We start from the raw sequence: 18,254 nt of genomic DNA on the forward strand, positions 1-18,254 counted from the left end.
ATGTATAGTGTGTCATTGGTATGTTATAGTAATTTAAAAAAAGACGAAACTTCGTGGTAAGATGAGATTCTACGGTTGAGGGTGATATAGGGGATCGGTTTAGTAAAATAATTGTAATGATCTTTTTTATTAGAAAACACTCGAAAAAAACGATTCTGAGGGAAAGAGGTGGATCAACTTATATTTCCAAAGATGTTTGATCCAGTAGATTCAAATTTATAATTTAGGTAGATTAAACTTTCAATGTTCTAACTTTCTTCAGAATAAATGCATCTAAAATTTGGGAAAAGTAAAATTGTTGAGTTTAAGTTTTCCAAATTCCCAGTTAATTTCTTTTTCTAGCTAAAGAAAAAATCTTAAGAAAAATCATCTAATAATAATGTCATTTTTCTGTTATTATCATTTTTCCCGTTGCGACGAAAACAAAATTTCGATTTCGTCGAAAACCGGTATGCCGCACATCACGGTAAATTCGACACATTCCTTGTTTAACTCGGAATCAAAAAAAAAAAAAAAACAACATAGATTTGATGTTGTGGTCCGTCGGTTAATAACTTGCGACAAAGGCTGTCCGTATAATGTACTTCTCGCGTACTTTCGTCGGACTTTTCGAACGCGCACATTTTATACGGCTGCGTACAAGATTCCTTTGTCAATCACAATACACGTGTTCGCCGCTCGCAATCTCGGCGAGACGTTCTCGTGTTTCCTCCCAGCGCGTTTATTATGCACGTATAAAGATATTGATTAATAATCCATATTATGCGTACGCGTTCACGTAATAATGTAATAATGATCTCGAAGCTGAACGATGTTCCCGCGATCCATTTTTACACGGATACGCATCGTTTTTTTTTTCGAACGACCGCCGCTAGTCCTTAAGTGCCTTGGTACATCCTCTTGTACTCCGTTTACCGTTTAAGGTACAGGCGATAGCAGTCTTATTCTTCTTCCCCCCTCGTTCACCGTTCCCGGCGCTATTCCCCGAAGGATATCGCGGAGTAGATATAAAATTATACTATCGAACACATAACCATCAAATACTGTGTGCGTGTATGCAAACAACTTTTATTCAAAGCTGCATTTTTCTTTTTTTTCTATTTCGCCCGATCATCCACGTTGGTAAAGCATTAGAGTGAGAGAGAGTAAGACAGACAGACAGAGAGAGCGGGGTCAAAGTATCCCTTTGTGCTCGTGTTTGTACAATGCATATGAGTAATATTATCGTACAGAGATATATAAAATAAAATACAGATATATATATACTGATATGCTCCTTTAAGTTTCAACATCTCTCTCTCTCTCTCTCTCTCTCTCTCATACACACACTGTGTCCTTGTCAACGAAAAAATGTCAATCCCAACGTTCTTCACCGATTTCACTCGTTTGTGCACGTCCATATTCACAACTTCAACGTAGTCGGTCTGTAAAAGACCACAGTAGCGCGCGGACTAAAATTCATAACCATAAGTGCCACGCACTATTGCAGTGAACCGTTATAATAAACGGTGTCAATCACATCGCTCTAACACGTTAAATTTCGAAAGTAAGTATTTGACAGTGTAAGCTGGTTAGATTGTAGATCAACAAACCCTTCGACATCGTATCCTGTCACGATCTCGGTGCCGACGAACCGCGATCACCAATGGTTGACACTAATAATCTGCATGGTACAGTCTTGATCAGTTCGGTCCAGTCCTCAAATCAAATGCATTATTTTCAGTCCAATCCGGTTTCAAAAAAAAAAAAAAAAATGAAAATTACTCCAGTCCGGTCCCAATCATGCTACTTAAAATCTAAATACAGGTATTTTTATGTAAACAAATAAAAGAAAAAAAACCAACAACTTTAAGTATATGTATATTTATTTATAAAGTTGGGTAGTTCGGTTCAGTATAATACTAAACGCATCATATGGTACGATCTGGGCTAATGCAGACTGAACCTTATGAACCGGTCCATAAACGGTCCAAAGTGTTTTAACATCGGACCGACAGTCCGATCCACGGTCTACCTTATTAAATGTTATTTAATTACTGGTCCGGTCCGGTCTAAAAATAATATGAAACCGTCGGTTCCGTCCAATTTTGGTCTTTGATTAACGTTTAAGTGTGGTCCGGTCTAACTTCGGTCCCCTGCTAAAATTTGTAGTCCGGTGTGGTCCTTAAAATAACGGACCATGCAGAGCACTAGTGGACACCTACATCGTTTTAATGAATATACCTATTATTTAAATAACCTGATATTCTTAATATTTTTGTCTCAAAAATCCCTAGTAATTAATATTGTCTTACTAACAATATATTAGATCTTAACTCTCATCAGTTCTATTAAATATTTCTGGCATTTCACTTTTAACTACCGAACCGCCCAAACTCTTCTCTGCTTCAATAAAAAGATATATGTTTCATAACATACTTCATCAGCAAATTAATTTAAAAATCTGATTAAAAAGTAATTCTGATATCGACGAAGCAGTTAAAAATTTAACAAAAATAATTTACTCAGCTGCAGTTACTTCAAAAAATAAAACAATCAAACCCACTCAAATGCACTCCAGTTCTCATATAATACCATCCCAAATTTGCTCTTTTATAGTCGAAAAACACAGAGCTCAAACTCAGTATCAATATACACACTTACCGTTCCACAAATCATTAAACAATAACTTTTTAAAATTATTTATTATATATATAACTAATTCTTTAAAAAATACCCTAGCCAAACTAAAATCTAATGAATTTGAATAAAAATTATCAAAATTTTCTACGGCCAATGGCAGCCTCTGGAAAGAAACAAAAAAATTACTCAAATTCAAAAATGCGTCTGTACCTTTAAAAAAAATTGATAACAGTCTTGTTATCTCTGATTCTGATAAAGCGGAATCATTTCAAAATCATCTATCAAATGTATTCCAGCCACGCATTGATACGTTAACCTTCAACACAACAACCAAGTTAACTCATTTTTTAACTCTCCCTTTCCAGAAAGCCAACGGTAAATATTTGTCACCCCAGATGAGGTCAAATTCGCAATTTCAAAATACTCAAATAAAAATTCACCCGGTTACGACCTAATTACAGGAGAAGTTGCAGATGTCTACAAAAAAAAAGCTATAGTTTTTTTAACATACATAATAAATACAATTATAAGACTTCCTACTTTCAATTTTATGAAAACTTTCCCACGTTATTATGTTTATTAAAACTGGCAAGCCACCTGACGACCCTGCCTCTTACAGGCCAATTATTCTTTTGCCCTTTTTCTCAAAGAACAATTGTCCTTGCACATCATCCTCAATAATGTTCTCTCTCATTCACAATTTGGTTTTCGCTGTAAGCATAGCACAATTCATCAAGTGCATAGAGTTGTGGATGCCATTTCCTAGAAAAGATGCCTAGAAAAGTAAAAGTACTATACAAGTGTTTTTCTTGATATATCTCAAGCGTTTGACAAGGTATAACACCAGGGATTATTATTTAAACTCCGGAAATGTCTTCTATCAGCACTTTTTCTTTTAATAAAACCATATCTTGACAATCATTATTTTCAAATTCGTTACGGCTCAGACTTCTCTAATATTTCAATAATTAATTCCGGAGTTCCACAGGGTGGATTTACGTCTCCGATCAACCCACAATCGCTGATACATTAGTAGCAGATTATGCAGATAACAAGATCATTTTATCGATGCACGAAAACCCAGAAATTGCCTCAGGTACTCTACAACTCCATCTTAACTTAATGGCTAACTGGTACAAAAAATAGAGGGTCAAAATAAATGGCACAAAATCAATACACATAACCTTCACACTAAAACTAGGGCACTGCCCTAATATTTTCATAAATAATACTCCAATCCCCACATCTAACACGATCAAATATTTAGATCTCCATCTGGACAAACACTTAACATGGAATAATCATTTAAAAACTAAAAGACTTCTACTAAATTCACGCTCACGTATGCTCAAAAGCACTTTATTCAAACTTTATTCAAATTAAAAGAAAAAAATAATAATATATAAATTTCTATATGGATCTAAATGAACTTACAGATTATAACTGGGAGCAGCCAAAAAGTCAAATACCAACAAAATTCAAGCATTCCAAAATATTTCACTCCGTAAAGTCACAAATGCCCCTCTTTTTGTCTCGAATCATACTTTTCATACCGAACTTCGTATAAAAACTATTAATAAAGAAGTTAAAACTTTCTACAATAGATTTTACCTCAAACTTTCGAACTACTACAATCCACTCGTCAAAAATCTTTTTATTCCAACCCTTTCTAGAAACCCTCAACGGAGGTTGAAGAGAACAAGATGTCGTGGCCTTATTTAATTAACAATTTTATTTTTATTTTTTTTTTTCCTATTCTTATTTTATTTGTATTTCTTAATAACTCTTCCGCTTTTCCATAAGAAAAAAAAAGCACTTCAATATTTAATATATATTTTTAATATTTAGTTATTTAATTAATATACAACAGCTTAAGTGTCACCAAATGGTGACTCCTATAGTCACTTCTTCCACGTCTGTTTTTTGTTATTTTTTTTTTATCTTACATTGCACGCATATATCTATTGTGCCAACAAATTCTACAGATTACATATTATCAATTAAAATTAAAAAAAAAAAAAAAAAAAGAATTACATTGGTGACACTCCGCTGGGAATTAACGACATCTAGAGTGTACATCGTCATTTTTTTTTTCTTTAATTTTTTACAATAACAAGTTATGGCACCAGTTCCTTTTTTTACCTAACATAATAGTAACGAGACAAACATTGGAACTGACGTGTGGAAAATAATTTCAAGTACGCGACACCGACGATAGGGTTCCAACGGGTTCGCTTTAGCGCGCGAAGAAAACGTACCACACAGGCAACTCGGTCGGACGTTCGTAACATTATCCTTCCGCTGATACGCGTGTGACGTATAGGGCTGCGCGATTATTTTATCTAATCGATTATTTTCCATACTTTTTGAACAATTGATGCGATCATAATTCGATTAATCGATCGTATAATCGAATAATCGAATAATCGAGATGGTGCAATTATTTTCGATTAACGATACTATAAAAAAAAACATATTATAATCGATATAATTTTCTACATATCGATTTTATGGAAATAAAAATAATCGCGCAGCCGTAGTACCGCAAACGGAAATGGACAATGCCGACGAGTACGCGCACCCGAGCCAAGCGTTGGCGGCAGTAGACGTGTGCGAAGCTACCGCCGACAATAATGCAATTATTTACGGAATACGAATTTACCCGAAATACGCGCGCGCCGATTTTAAAGTACCACTCGGACGCGTGCAGAAATATTACATTTCGCTTTGTGCGATATTTAATAACGCATAATGAGATTATTATATCGGCGCAAACGCGCTTTCGAGAGCGTTAAAAGTATTGCTTCTTCACGCGGTGCACATTAGACGGAAAATTTAATTCAACATCACTCGACGAACGTTCCGACACATCAATAATAATAATAATAAAGATAGTTATTGTTAACCGACCATATAGTGAACCCGCACTGCACGTCGCACGTAGGGTATTCATCTTTTCCGTTCTCGTTGACATTCCCGATCACGACCGCCGTTTAAGATACTCAAATATTTCCACGCCCCGTCATAATGTTTTAATGAATATTCATGAAAAAAATAACGTTCCTGCATGGGTAATCATCATTTTGTGCTGTATAATATCGGTGCGTAGTAAATCGTACGCTGTACCGATACTGTATCGATGTGTGTGTAACACTATACTATTATACAATATGCTAAAGTGTTACCGATAAGATTTTTACTTGAATCAATTGTCCGAATTGTTTAATTGAATTCGTAAAATTTAACTTTGTGTAGTTCTGTCGGACGCGTGTACCCGTAATACGATTATTTTGGAAATTACGTTCATAAAAAATATTTTCTTGATACTGTTTTAGAACATTATAAATATTTTCGATCTGCTTTAAAAAAGGATTATGAGTACTTAATTTAATGAGTATAAATAACCGAAGAGCATAACAAACGACCGTAAAAATACTTTTAATAGTTAGCATAGTTACCCGATTCCTTGATTGAGCTCTCTGTTTTTATTCATCTTTTTAATCGGAATGAAACGTAAAAAAAAAATTATTAATATAACGTTGGGGATTTTCTTTTAAGTTTAGGCAGGTTATCTTTCTTTACATTGATGACTTTTTTTCCGTTTCTTTATTTAAAATATTTTAAAACTGTAAATACGTTTAAATTCTTTGTAACATTTTTTTAACAATACCCAACATAAATAGTTATTTGTTGAGTTTAATAAAACAATACATTAAGTGCAATGAAAAGGCTCTGATAAAAAAGAATTATTATATTTATTAAAATATTTTTTTTAGAGTTATTTGAATTCTGTTTTTTCGTCTTCAAATCTTATTTTGCTTTACAGTTATCCTTTAATTTTATTGAGCCTTTTAAAATGTAATCTCGCAATAATAAAAAAACCATTATAATTTCTTTAAAAAAAAAAAAAAAAAAAAATTAAAGAAATAAAATTTATTTTTATTTATAATTATATATCTGTCTTATAATTAATGTATAGTGTAACATCAAACCCTTAAGTGAACTTTGAGTATTATTTTTTTTTTTTTTTTTGTTAATTATTTTGATGTAGTCTTAATGTTATATTTGCATACTAAAATCTACAAAATAAATAAATAATTTTAACTGAAAATAAAAAATTATGTAACGAAAAATGAAGAACTTATCAAACAACTTATCTATAAAACTATAACGAATATATCAATAAGTTACTGGGTATACGTGTGTGTGTGTGTGTGTGTGTGTATGAGAGTAAGAGGAGTTTCACAGAGTAAACTCCTAAAATACTACGATTTCTTGTTTGGTTGAAGAAAGATTACTATAGCTGATTATACGTGCAATTAGAAATAAATAAATAATTCTCCGTAGGTACCTATAGTATTGTAGCGGTAATATGCTGAAAGAATATTTACAGGAGGAATAGGAGAGAGCTCATGAGAAATTATTATTGCATTTTAACCAGTATAAAAATCGACCCGAGAACAACGATCAATATTAGAATCCGTTAAGATAAAATATCAACACCATCGTTCACGGGGCTGATTGAACGTACTCGATGCATTGTCGCAACACTTTAATCTTTGCGTGCACAGCACACCAAATTTAATACGACCACCCGGTGGCGTAAGAGAACCGTCGCGTTCCGTCCAAGTCAAAATGCTCGCCTATTCCAGTATGGTACGCCTTGAGCACTGGAACGATTAAGGATAATTACAGTATGTATTCTTGACAGCGTGTTCTCGTCATCTCGAACTTTTGCATATTATTTCAAAAACTGTTATCATGAACAAATTATAATCGATGGCGCATTAATATCACAGTGTTATATATTCAGTTTTGAAAAGATTTTTTTAAATATCGTTTTTATCTATAAGATATCTACATCATTGTGTACAATTTTTAAATCGTTTGACGTCCTGTTCACGGTATTGCGACTTTGCGGTCTAGAACAAAACAAGATATCGATTTTCGCGTAGTATTCATTTTAATCCTTCGAGTTTCTTTGTGTGGATGTGTCCCCCCCCCCCCCCGTTATCTAAAAGTTATCGAAAAGTTACAACAACGCGATTGTTGCTATTAGAAATGTCTTTTCTCATTTCACATTTAACTGTTCAAAAGTGTACACTATCAGATATGCCATCTAATATGTAAAATGCTTAATTTCTGTTGGGCTATAATCTATATTTAACTCGGATCGAAGTTTCGTCATTGTTAACCATTCGTATTTTTCATTTTCTGACGTTGTACGATATTATCTTTTATTTGTGGCTGGATCATCGTTTTAACGTGGTTTACTTCAGAATATTTATCCGAGTATTTATCTTTTAAAACGCGAACGAAACGCGAAAACAATATTTTCAAGCGTGAGAATCCGAGTTCCGATATTTTCCCTTCTCGAATTATCGATCCGCTAGTGTATTCAAATACTACGCCAATAATGTGTGATGGCCGAGTAAGTTCTAGTAACGCATGTATATATATAGATTCAATCGTTATATCCGTGCACGACCGTTCATACAACTCGAACTGCGTGTGGTTATCTCGCAGGATCCGCAGTAATCACCGGAAATTCGGGATTTAGTCCTCTCAGTAGTCTCAATCCTTTCCCCCTCCTTGTAATACCCATTGTACTTGAAAATCGTCCCTTTAGAAATTTATCTAAAAAATTAAATTGTGTAATCAAAATAATCCTTCATACTAAGAATTACTAATTAGTTATAGATATATAGAAGATATCTTTATTTTATAATAACTGACCCGTGTTAAATATTAATCATGTACATTACAATAGTTTTTACAGTATATTTTTGTATGTATAAATAATTATTAATTATACTAATTATACTAGTGGTATCGATTGATATTGAAACAGTCAATTCAAATAGTTACATTAATCCACTTGACCCTTCCAATTCATATTTCACCCTTTCAAATATCCAAACATTTTTTTTTTAAGTACCTTTAAATAAATATAGTATTTTAAATAGAAAATATTTTTCAAGTAATTCAAAAAAATAATTAATTTGATTTTGTTGATGATCATTTTTTAATTATTTTTTAATATTCTAATTTTCTAGGCAGTTCAATTAAAACCCCAGATGGGTTCGTGTGTTCAGCACCACTGAATTGTATGGAACGTTCAAAACGTTATAAAAAGAATAGTTCCCATTTTTTTTTTTTTTTTCGATGCCACTTTAAACACTGCCGGCAAGTCTAACAATATCGTTAGATAATATCGTCGAATCTCAGAAAGCGTGAAACGCAGTGTGATGTCTTATTTAAACGCGTACGAGTTAAAAAGGAAAAGAAACTAAATTATACCCGTTCACTTTCGGGCAACTGTTCAAACTATTGCGTTTCAGAAATGCACGTCGACACCGTCTACATGTTCGAAGAAAAACACAAAGTTTCCACAACATTTGCATCACGATTTTTGTCTTGCACTCCAGCAATCGTTATGAAATTATCGAATTTTTAAATTTCGATTAAAATTGATGTCGATCGTTATGGCTAATTTTTACTGGTCCCTTGAATGCCATTATAAACGGTTTATACTGCATACAACATATGAACAGTTTGCGGTTAAATGTATGTGACCTAAGTTTAACGAGTGACCTTACTGGTGACCTTTTCTGGTGGATCGTCAGACCTACACATTTTTTATGTGTATATAAAATAATATTGGGATACTCGTTGCGGTCCATTTATTACTAGGAGAATATTAAATTTTCTTTAGTACCTATACCGGTTAACTATATAAAATTATGTACAGTTTCAGTTAGCATTCTGTAAACCGTATTTCGATATAAACAAAAGATAAAAACACAAAACGGTCAATGTAACAATTTCGGACACATCTACAAATCCATTACGTTTTAATATCCGACCAGATTTTAATAGTTTGTTTGAATTTGAAAACTAAAAATACGACATTCTTGAATACCGGTGAAAATGTTTAAGATTTTTTTTAAGTTAAACATTTTTTACATTTTTTCTGGTGTCCGAAATTTCCTTGTTTTCATTTTATAAATATTTATAGTATTTGTTACTCTACGCAGCTATAAGTAATTAATTTCGTCCGCAGCGAAGGGTTATTTTAAAATATGAAAACCACAGGTCGTGCTTTGCCAAAAAATCATCGGCTGGTCGTGCACTTACCCCCACAGCTTATGTATATTCATGCATACCGGTATGTATAATACCATTAAATAGTTATACGTTTTGTATGCGTATTAAAAGGACGGAATCCTTTGAGTTTATCCTCCTCACTAATGGTGAGTATTTCGTCTTACAGCCTAATACCAATACCAAGCAATTTATTCGGCTTACATAGATAATTTTTTTAACAATTTACCGTGTTATTTATACAGGATGTTCTACGAGGATTTATTAAATACAATATATCCTGTTCATATTTTTAAATTCTAGCTTAATACATATAACTCTTATGATCATATAGGTAATATACTTATCTATGAATAAAAACTGTAGTGCAAATATTAATATGCAATATTTGAAATATACATTTTAAAACAGTAATACCTGTGAAACGTTATGATAGTAATTTTATATGGAGTTACTTTTTTTATTTTTAATGTTCACAGTTCAACTGTTTGATTTTATTTGCGTAACGATTTTTAATACTTGTGTGTCTTCTAAACAAAAAACGAATTTATGGAAAGTAAAATTTAAAGTATAAAGTATCTGATAACCGAACACAAATTATATTAAACTACGTGATTGCTCTGTAAATTAAAAACATATATTTAAACTGTAAGTTAATGAAATTAAGTGGATGAGTCGTAACAATGTTCAACAAAATAAACTCTATAAAATACTGATATCTGAAAAACATATAAAAAAAATAAATAAATTTGACCAAATCGTTTATACTTTTTTAATAGTATACGTGGTAATTCCATGCTAGTAAAAAAAAAAATTGATTAATTTTGAATACGCATAGTGATTAGTAAATTCTGGCGCGAAACCCCGTATGTGATATACAGAATAGTCTCGTTATATTTTTAAATTAACCATCACTAGTTCCGTTTCAGTATTCGTAGGGGAAGTAATACATCCGTAAGTTAAGTACCCATTATTTAAGACTAATCTCCGTCGCAAATTAATTAATCAACTGTACTTGTATTCCATCGCCAACTAAGCTCACACACACATTAAAACAATTTTATTATTAACGCTGTGCTATTGTATATTTATGTTTTTAAATATAACTTAATTTGCTTTTAGCATTTGAAATATTTATAATGCCTTTATTCTGATATTTTTATTTATTTATTTCTTTTTTTTTTTTGATATACACCGTGCTTTTATTTTCTCACAATTAATGAAGGTTTTATATTTTGAAATATGACTTATTGACAGTGTTGATTACTGACTTGCATAAAATATAAGAATCGGAGATTGTTGATAAATTAATTAAATAATAAAAATAATAATTTCTAATAATAATAATATTATTAATAATACTACAACCGACCATCACGGAGTTCAAATAATAATAGTTTTTTTTTTTTTATAACTTATAATAACCAACATGTAACCAAGCATACTGAGAGGATTGTCTGTACATCGACATTGGTCATTTCGTGTACAATTGTAGTATAACGGTTATTAAGTGGTTTGCCTGAACTGTCTTAATAATTACTATCACCATTCATAATCGCATTTTAAATATTGAAATTAATTAGTTTTAGTAATTTGCACACCGCAACACAAAAACTACATAGGGATTTTTTATTAACTCCAAACCAACATTTTAGCTTTTTCTAACCATATAGTGACCGGATACCAATGAATACCGCACTGATATCATTGTAGTTGTGACCACAAACGAGACTGACCCACAGCGCTGTAAATGCGCTTTTATTGTTCTACGCATTTCGTTCGCCGTCGCGTAATATTTACAGATAAATTTAATTATATGCTTACGTCAACGCGCAAACGTTCAACAGAAACTCACAGCGATTAAATAATACGCAATTCAATACTACGGCATTACGCGTAGATTAATCGACAAAGAATTGGTTTCGTTAGCTATTGGATTTTTTTTTTTTTTTTTACTGTTTTATTGTTGTAATCACACCCACCATCAAACATTCTCAATGTGTTAACCCTGTTGTATGTGATTCGTTACGATGAACAATGCGTCGTGTTTCAGGCCAAAGACTTGCCCGCAATGGACTTGAGTGGCACGTCCGATCCGTACGTCCGAGTGACATTGCTGCCGGACAAAAAGCATCGATTGGACACGAAAGTAAAACGCCGGACCCTCAACCCACGCTGGAACGAAACACTCTACTTTCAGGGTCAGTAGTAGTATTCATTATTAGTCATACGTTTTTTATTCTCCGACCGACCGCGATCCCGATCCCAGCTTGTTCGTTTTCATTTAATTACTTTTTTTTATTTTTTCACGACGCCGAGAATTCAAAGGAATAAATACAATAATTTATGTCCTATTAAAATCGACTGGATAAACTGGATGAAAAAAAAAAAAATTTCTACACCTGTTATCCTTCCCCTTCTCTACCCGTCGTGTAACACCCGCATCACACTGTTTTCTCAAACCCAATTCAACCCGTTTTCTCCACCCACACATAGATGACCGACATCAAGGTTTTACGGTTTTTAATTATTCATGGAGTTTTATTTCTGCTTTTTATCGCTTCTCGTAAAAATCACCGGAACAACAGCTGTCCCACAGAGTATTGTTCATGAACAGCGTTGTCATGTTGCAGGTTTTACAATGCAAAAATTGCACAATCGGACGCTCCACTTGCACGTGTTCGACTACGATCGGTTTTCAAGGGACGATTCAATCGGAGAAACTTACATCGAGCTCAACAACGTAAGCAAAACATCAATCGTTAATATATTATAACACGTACGTCGCATGCACATCAGGTGAAACGTATCCATATCGAAAAAATGACGTATTACTACGTCACACGAACAATTTTTCGATATTGTTGTGAGATCATTATTTACCCTCGACGATTTGAAATTCAAGGAACCGAGCTGAAAATTATGTTGATAGAGATTTTTGATTTAGCGAAAGTGTGTACTATCGAGAACAAAATAGCAACTACACACATATTTATTGTTTAGTTTACAGCACGTTGATTAATTTATCGCAAGTACATATAACGTACATGTATTTAATTTAAAACAATAAAAATTCTCACAGTACTGCATTACAGTGTTTACTTCACTACAACTGACAAATTATTAAATAACGATTTATTCGTTTAGCGATAATTAAAACTCGTATCTCGAAGAGGACGAAAATGCGAAGAACGTCTTTGACAAAAATAATCGTCACTTAACAGAGGAAATAATTAAAAATAGATTTTTTCAGTCAATTATTCAACTTCTCATATATCGCGACAGTAGTATTATAGTTTTTCAACTTTGAGTTTAATAAAATACAAACGTCACTTATTGAAGTCTCATTCTTGGCTGTCCCGAAACACATCATCGGACATACTGAAACCCAACCTAAGCCTAATTTTCGTGTTCGTTACAAGGTTATAAACCATAAAGGTATTATCATGATAATATCCGTATCGGTATTCGCATCGGTTTCGTTGTTCAAAATACGAATGCTACATAAATGTTAACAATTTTCTAGTGAAAGCGTGATCGACAAACCCGTTCGTAAATTAATACGTTTATTTGATGGTGCACGAAATTTACGGCTATATCACGGAATTTCCGAAATTTTTATCGTACAGCTTCCACATAAGGACCATCGATTTTTAATAAAAATTTAAACGCCGTTAACGCAATTAGTCGTTCTTTCAAAGCATCCGCAAATAAATTCGATTTAATCTCATTATTGTCTACTGGAACGGCGATCTAGTTGAAATGTTTATGCCTGAACCTTACTGAGCCATAGAGTTTTACGTTCTTAGTAAAACACATTAAGACCTCTTTAACGAAATTAAAATTAATGTTCTTTTGTAACAGCCCGTATCTGTTTAAGTTCATAAAACAAACGAATATGACTCAATTAAAGCGTGATTTCCATAAAAAATATTATCGTATACATAACTATTGATTTATTTTGCTTGCAGTTTTTTCGTTTCTGTGATGTACACGGTTAGATGAGATTTATTCGTTTTTTTTTCAAAAACAGTCTTTCCGAAAATGATATGCACAACCTATATTCAGCATTGTATTCAAAATAGGTCATTCGTTTGATTTTTTGCCGAAATTCGTTTTGAAACATTTTATAGTTTTGATCTCACTATAAGAAAAAAAGAATAACTAAATAAAAATACATTACTTTCCTTACAGACAATAAATTAAGGAAAACGTTTTAAGTCAATACGCGAGTGACGATTTTGGAGTCACATAATTTTTATTGTTATTATTTATGTGTATTTAATGCAAAACACGATTGTTCGGCTTCTAGGTTGATTTCACAGCAAAACCGGTATTTTGGAAGGATCTTACAGCGCCGTTAAAGGACAAGTGTGGCCATTTGTTGACATCGTTGTCCTACAATCCGATGACTAACAATCTAACACTCGGCATTATAGAAGCCAGGAATCTCAAGGCCATGGACATAAATGGAAAATCAGGTGAATCGTTTGTTTTTATTCAATAAACTGTTGTAATATACTCGACCAAAATTCATTCGCGTGGTGTTCCTTAAATTGGCATACTCTTACCTAGGTATATCAAGAGTTTAGCATCACGGATTGATCGATTTGATCACTACAAGTCTTAGAACTTTAGAACTCGGATCACCTGAAATTCTGTAAGTCTCTGCAGGGACCTAGTTTCGTATTATTTAGATATATGGAAGGGCTCTACGTTCACGCGTCGTACGCCCGAAAATCATTTCACTTCTAAACGCTACCTACAAGCGTAAAGAAACGATAATATATTCACGTACGGTTGGCAAACTTTTGTAGATGGCTAAAACGGTGCCTTCTCTGTGTGTCATACAACTTTCGAAGGTTTAAAAGTTCCATACAAAAGTGCTTTCACACAACACTTCTAAATATTTCGTAAATATATAGACATTAATAGATTTTTTTATTTGATTTATTTTTAAACATAAAAGTACATTCCTACACAAACAGAATAATTTAATTCAGAGTGTTAAATCGAAGCGATTATGTAAATAAAAAAATGATCCATCCAAAAATCCCTTATCATTTTACTCTTTAATGCAAATGGTCTTAAAAATCATGTTATAGAATTGCAAAATTGTTTATATAATCAACCAATCGGTATAGCCTTAATCTCCAAAAACCACTTTACTTAATATTCTAAAATTTAAATTCTCGGATACATTTCAATTAAAACTAACCAACCGGACGCTACAGCCCGTAGAAGTAGTGATTATAATTAAATCTAAGTTACAATTCCAACCATTGCCTAGTTTTGCTTAAGACTTCTTGCAATCATGTGCTATCTCGATTCAACTCAACACTATACCAGTGGTTATAGCAACAATTAACTGTCCCCCAAAACACAATATCGCCACAAAACATTTGTTTAATTACTTTGAAACAATAAACAATAACATCAAACATTTTATTATAGGAGGAGACTATCACCCTAAGCACCAAAGTTGGGTCTATCGAGTAAACAATCCACGTGGTAGTGTCTTGTACAATTTTATTAATGCAAATAATTATAAAATATTTTAATTTTTTGTTCTTATTATTTATGTCTTAATTTCGAGGCAGAAAAACTGAAACGGTATATTTGAAATATGTCACATGGCTTAGGGTATATCCTTATTGATATTGAATAAATTAAAGGTCATTTATAATTATAGTTCGTAAGCTTGAATTTTAAAAATGCCTATAAAAGGTTATCGATTCAATTTAACTTGGAAATACTACAAGTGCATTTATAAAACTTTTATAAATACCCAGTCCACGTATTATTTAATGCATAAACACTTTTTCTGAAAGTTCGAATTCTTCGTTCAAACATTAATTTGACTTTTTTGTTCAACTTTACTTTCATTTGTAATCATAATAATTTAAGTTCTCGGAATAAAATATTTAAATTACTATCTAGTATGCACATTGCATGTATCGCGAAACTTATAAAACACTTTTAGTATTCAAAAGTTAATGCGGGCTCATTTATTGTTTTCTTTCGGATACGAATGGCGTTATTTAATTGATCTACTTTATATTTGTTTAACGTTTAAAATCCTTTTATCCGAACACAAAGTCATACCGGGGTTATACACGCATGTTTGCATTGACGAGATCTTCCCCTCGACTTACAACTTTTTTTGTGTTGTCTTACGGTTAAATTTTCTCTGAAGACAGATTAGAAAAATTACACAAGACATATCGAACGATTTTATAATGGTTGAAGAAATGAAATACGCGTTGGTAATATTTTACCACTTTTTTACACTGAATGGAATGCGTAATTATTATCTTGTCATCGGGTTTATTCGTCTACGGTAATCTGTTTATTTGAAATATTTAAATTATCTGATCGTATTGTTTACCCGTACAACTCTACAGTATACTGTACTATATTTAATTTTGTTTCTGCTAGTATAATCAAAGCACGTACAAGAAGTAGTATTGTCCGGGAATTCAATTTCATTTGCATCGATAAATTTATTATATCTGGATTTATTATTGTACTACGGAAACTCGACAATAATCTACGATGATAATCAATTCGTTTAGGTTGTTTGGTTGAAATCGACTATCAATATTTTTCATTTTATAATAAACTTGGATTTTAAACTTCGATTCGTTTACAACGATTTCAATCCGATAAAGCAAGTCGGGCCGCATGCGGCACTCGGAACTTTTTTCTGCGGCCCTCCAAATATATTTCATGGTGTTTAAAATTTTAATATAATTTTAATATATCTTAAATTGTAATAAATAAAATTGAATCGTGAATATTAAAGTGAGATAAGGTATGAGGGAGAACGTAATCTAGGTCGTAATCTAATCGTATATAATGTATAGTATATATTGTTGATTACAACAAATCTGGTTATGCCAGTTATAGTCTTATTGCAGTTCGTTTTGAATCATTCCAACGAATAACGTCCAAGGCATCGTATAAAAACCGTGAAGTTTAAATTTTAACTGTTCTAGTGTTTTATAAATTTAACTATCAATGTCAAAAAAACGTAAAATTGGTGATGAACGTTGTACATTCAACGAATCATGGACGGATTTATATTTTTTTATCAAAAATAAAAGTAAACTGTTCTGTTTAATTTGCCAAAAAACTATTTTATCTGTAAAAGAGTATAATGTTAAACGTCACTATGAAACATAGCATAAATTAAAATTTGACAATATCACTGGTGATCTTCGACAAATTAAAATAAATAATTTAAAAAGTTCATTAAATAATCAACAAAATAGTTTTAAATTGCAAAATAATTAAAACGAATCAGGAGTATGTGCTAGTTTTGTAGTTGCTGAAATAATAGCCAAGTGCAATTGTCTCTATTAACGACTCTGAGTTTATAAAAAAATTTATGTTAGCCGTTGTAAATGAAATATGCCCCAAGAAAAAAAATCAATTTGATGACATCAGTCTTTCAGCTAGGATATGTGTTAGACATACCGAAAAGTTAGGAGAAAATTTAATTTTAAAACTGAAAGAAAAAGTTTCTACATTTGATTGTTTTTCTATCGCAACTGACGAAAGTACTGATGTTTATGATACTGCTCAGTTATTAATATTTATTGGAGGAATTGATTTTAATTTTAACGTTTCTAAAGAATTGGTTGAACTATGTTGGTTGAAGGAAACTACTACGGAAGAAGATCTATTTTTAGAAATTGACAAAACATTTAAAAAATTTAATTTGTTGGGAATGACTAATTAGTGTAACTTAAAAAAACGATTAATTGGGAAAATAAATACAAAAATGGTGGAAGAAAGATATGAAGTACCTATGATATTTCATTGCATCATACATCAAGAGGCATTATGTTGCAAAGTTTTAGCATGGAAAAATGTAATGGATATTATAGTATTGACGGCTAATTACATATGTAAAAATACTTTGGCACATTAAAATTATTACACAAGCATATTAATTAACAGCGCTTGGATCATTTGGTATGTTGTAAAATTGTATTAGAATCATCCAAATCAACTTTATATTAGGACACTATAAAAATTAATTTTTTAAATATCATTGAAGATCTACAAAATAAATTTTCAATACGATTTTGTATTTTTTACGTACAAAAGAAAAGAAACAAGATATTTCAAAACCCTTTTTTTATTGACATTAAGATGTTGAATCTAATTTACAGATCGAAGTCAAATAATTGCAAAACAACGATGTTCTTAAAAATCATTTAAAGAAAGTAATGACCTAAAACTATTTTACTCGTCTTTCTGGAATAGATTTTAAACGCATTAAATGTTTTGCTAAAAAAATAATTACTGCTTTCGGTAGCACTTATATTTGTGAGCAAACATTTTCAATACTTAAATTGAGAAAAAATAAATATTGTTCACGATTAAGTGACAAACATATGGATGAAGTTTTAAGAATATCAACATACAATATGCGGAATAATATCCGAAAGCGGATATAAATGAACTAGCAGGAAAAATTCAACCTCAAAAATCACACTAGCAACTAAATTGTATATATA

At 31.9% G+C, this 18,254-nt stretch overlaps 1 protein-coding gene across 1 annotated transcript in view; it reads left to right on the forward strand.

Moving 5' to 3' along the window:
* Positions 1-18,254, forward strand: part of LOC112694347 (synaptotagmin-7) — a 156,337-nt gene that overhangs the window by 117,964 nt on the left and 20,119 nt on the right. The window contains exons 5-7 of the mRNA XM_025569785.1: positions 11,780-11,927; positions 12,360-12,469; positions 14,039-14,207. Coding sequence (XP_025425570.1) covers positions 11,780-11,927; positions 12,360-12,469; positions 14,039-14,207 — 427 coding nt within the window. The remainder of the gene's footprint in view (positions 1-11,779; positions 11,928-12,359; positions 12,470-14,038; positions 14,208-18,254) is intronic.

The sequence above is a fragment of the Sipha flava genome, unplaced genomic scaffold, assembly GCF_003268045.1.
Source record: "Sipha flava isolate LNK unplaced genomic scaffold, YSA_version1 127_pilon_pilon, whole genome shotgun sequence".
Lineage (NCBI taxonomy): Eukaryota > Metazoa > Arthropoda > Insecta > Hemiptera > Aphididae > Sipha > Sipha flava.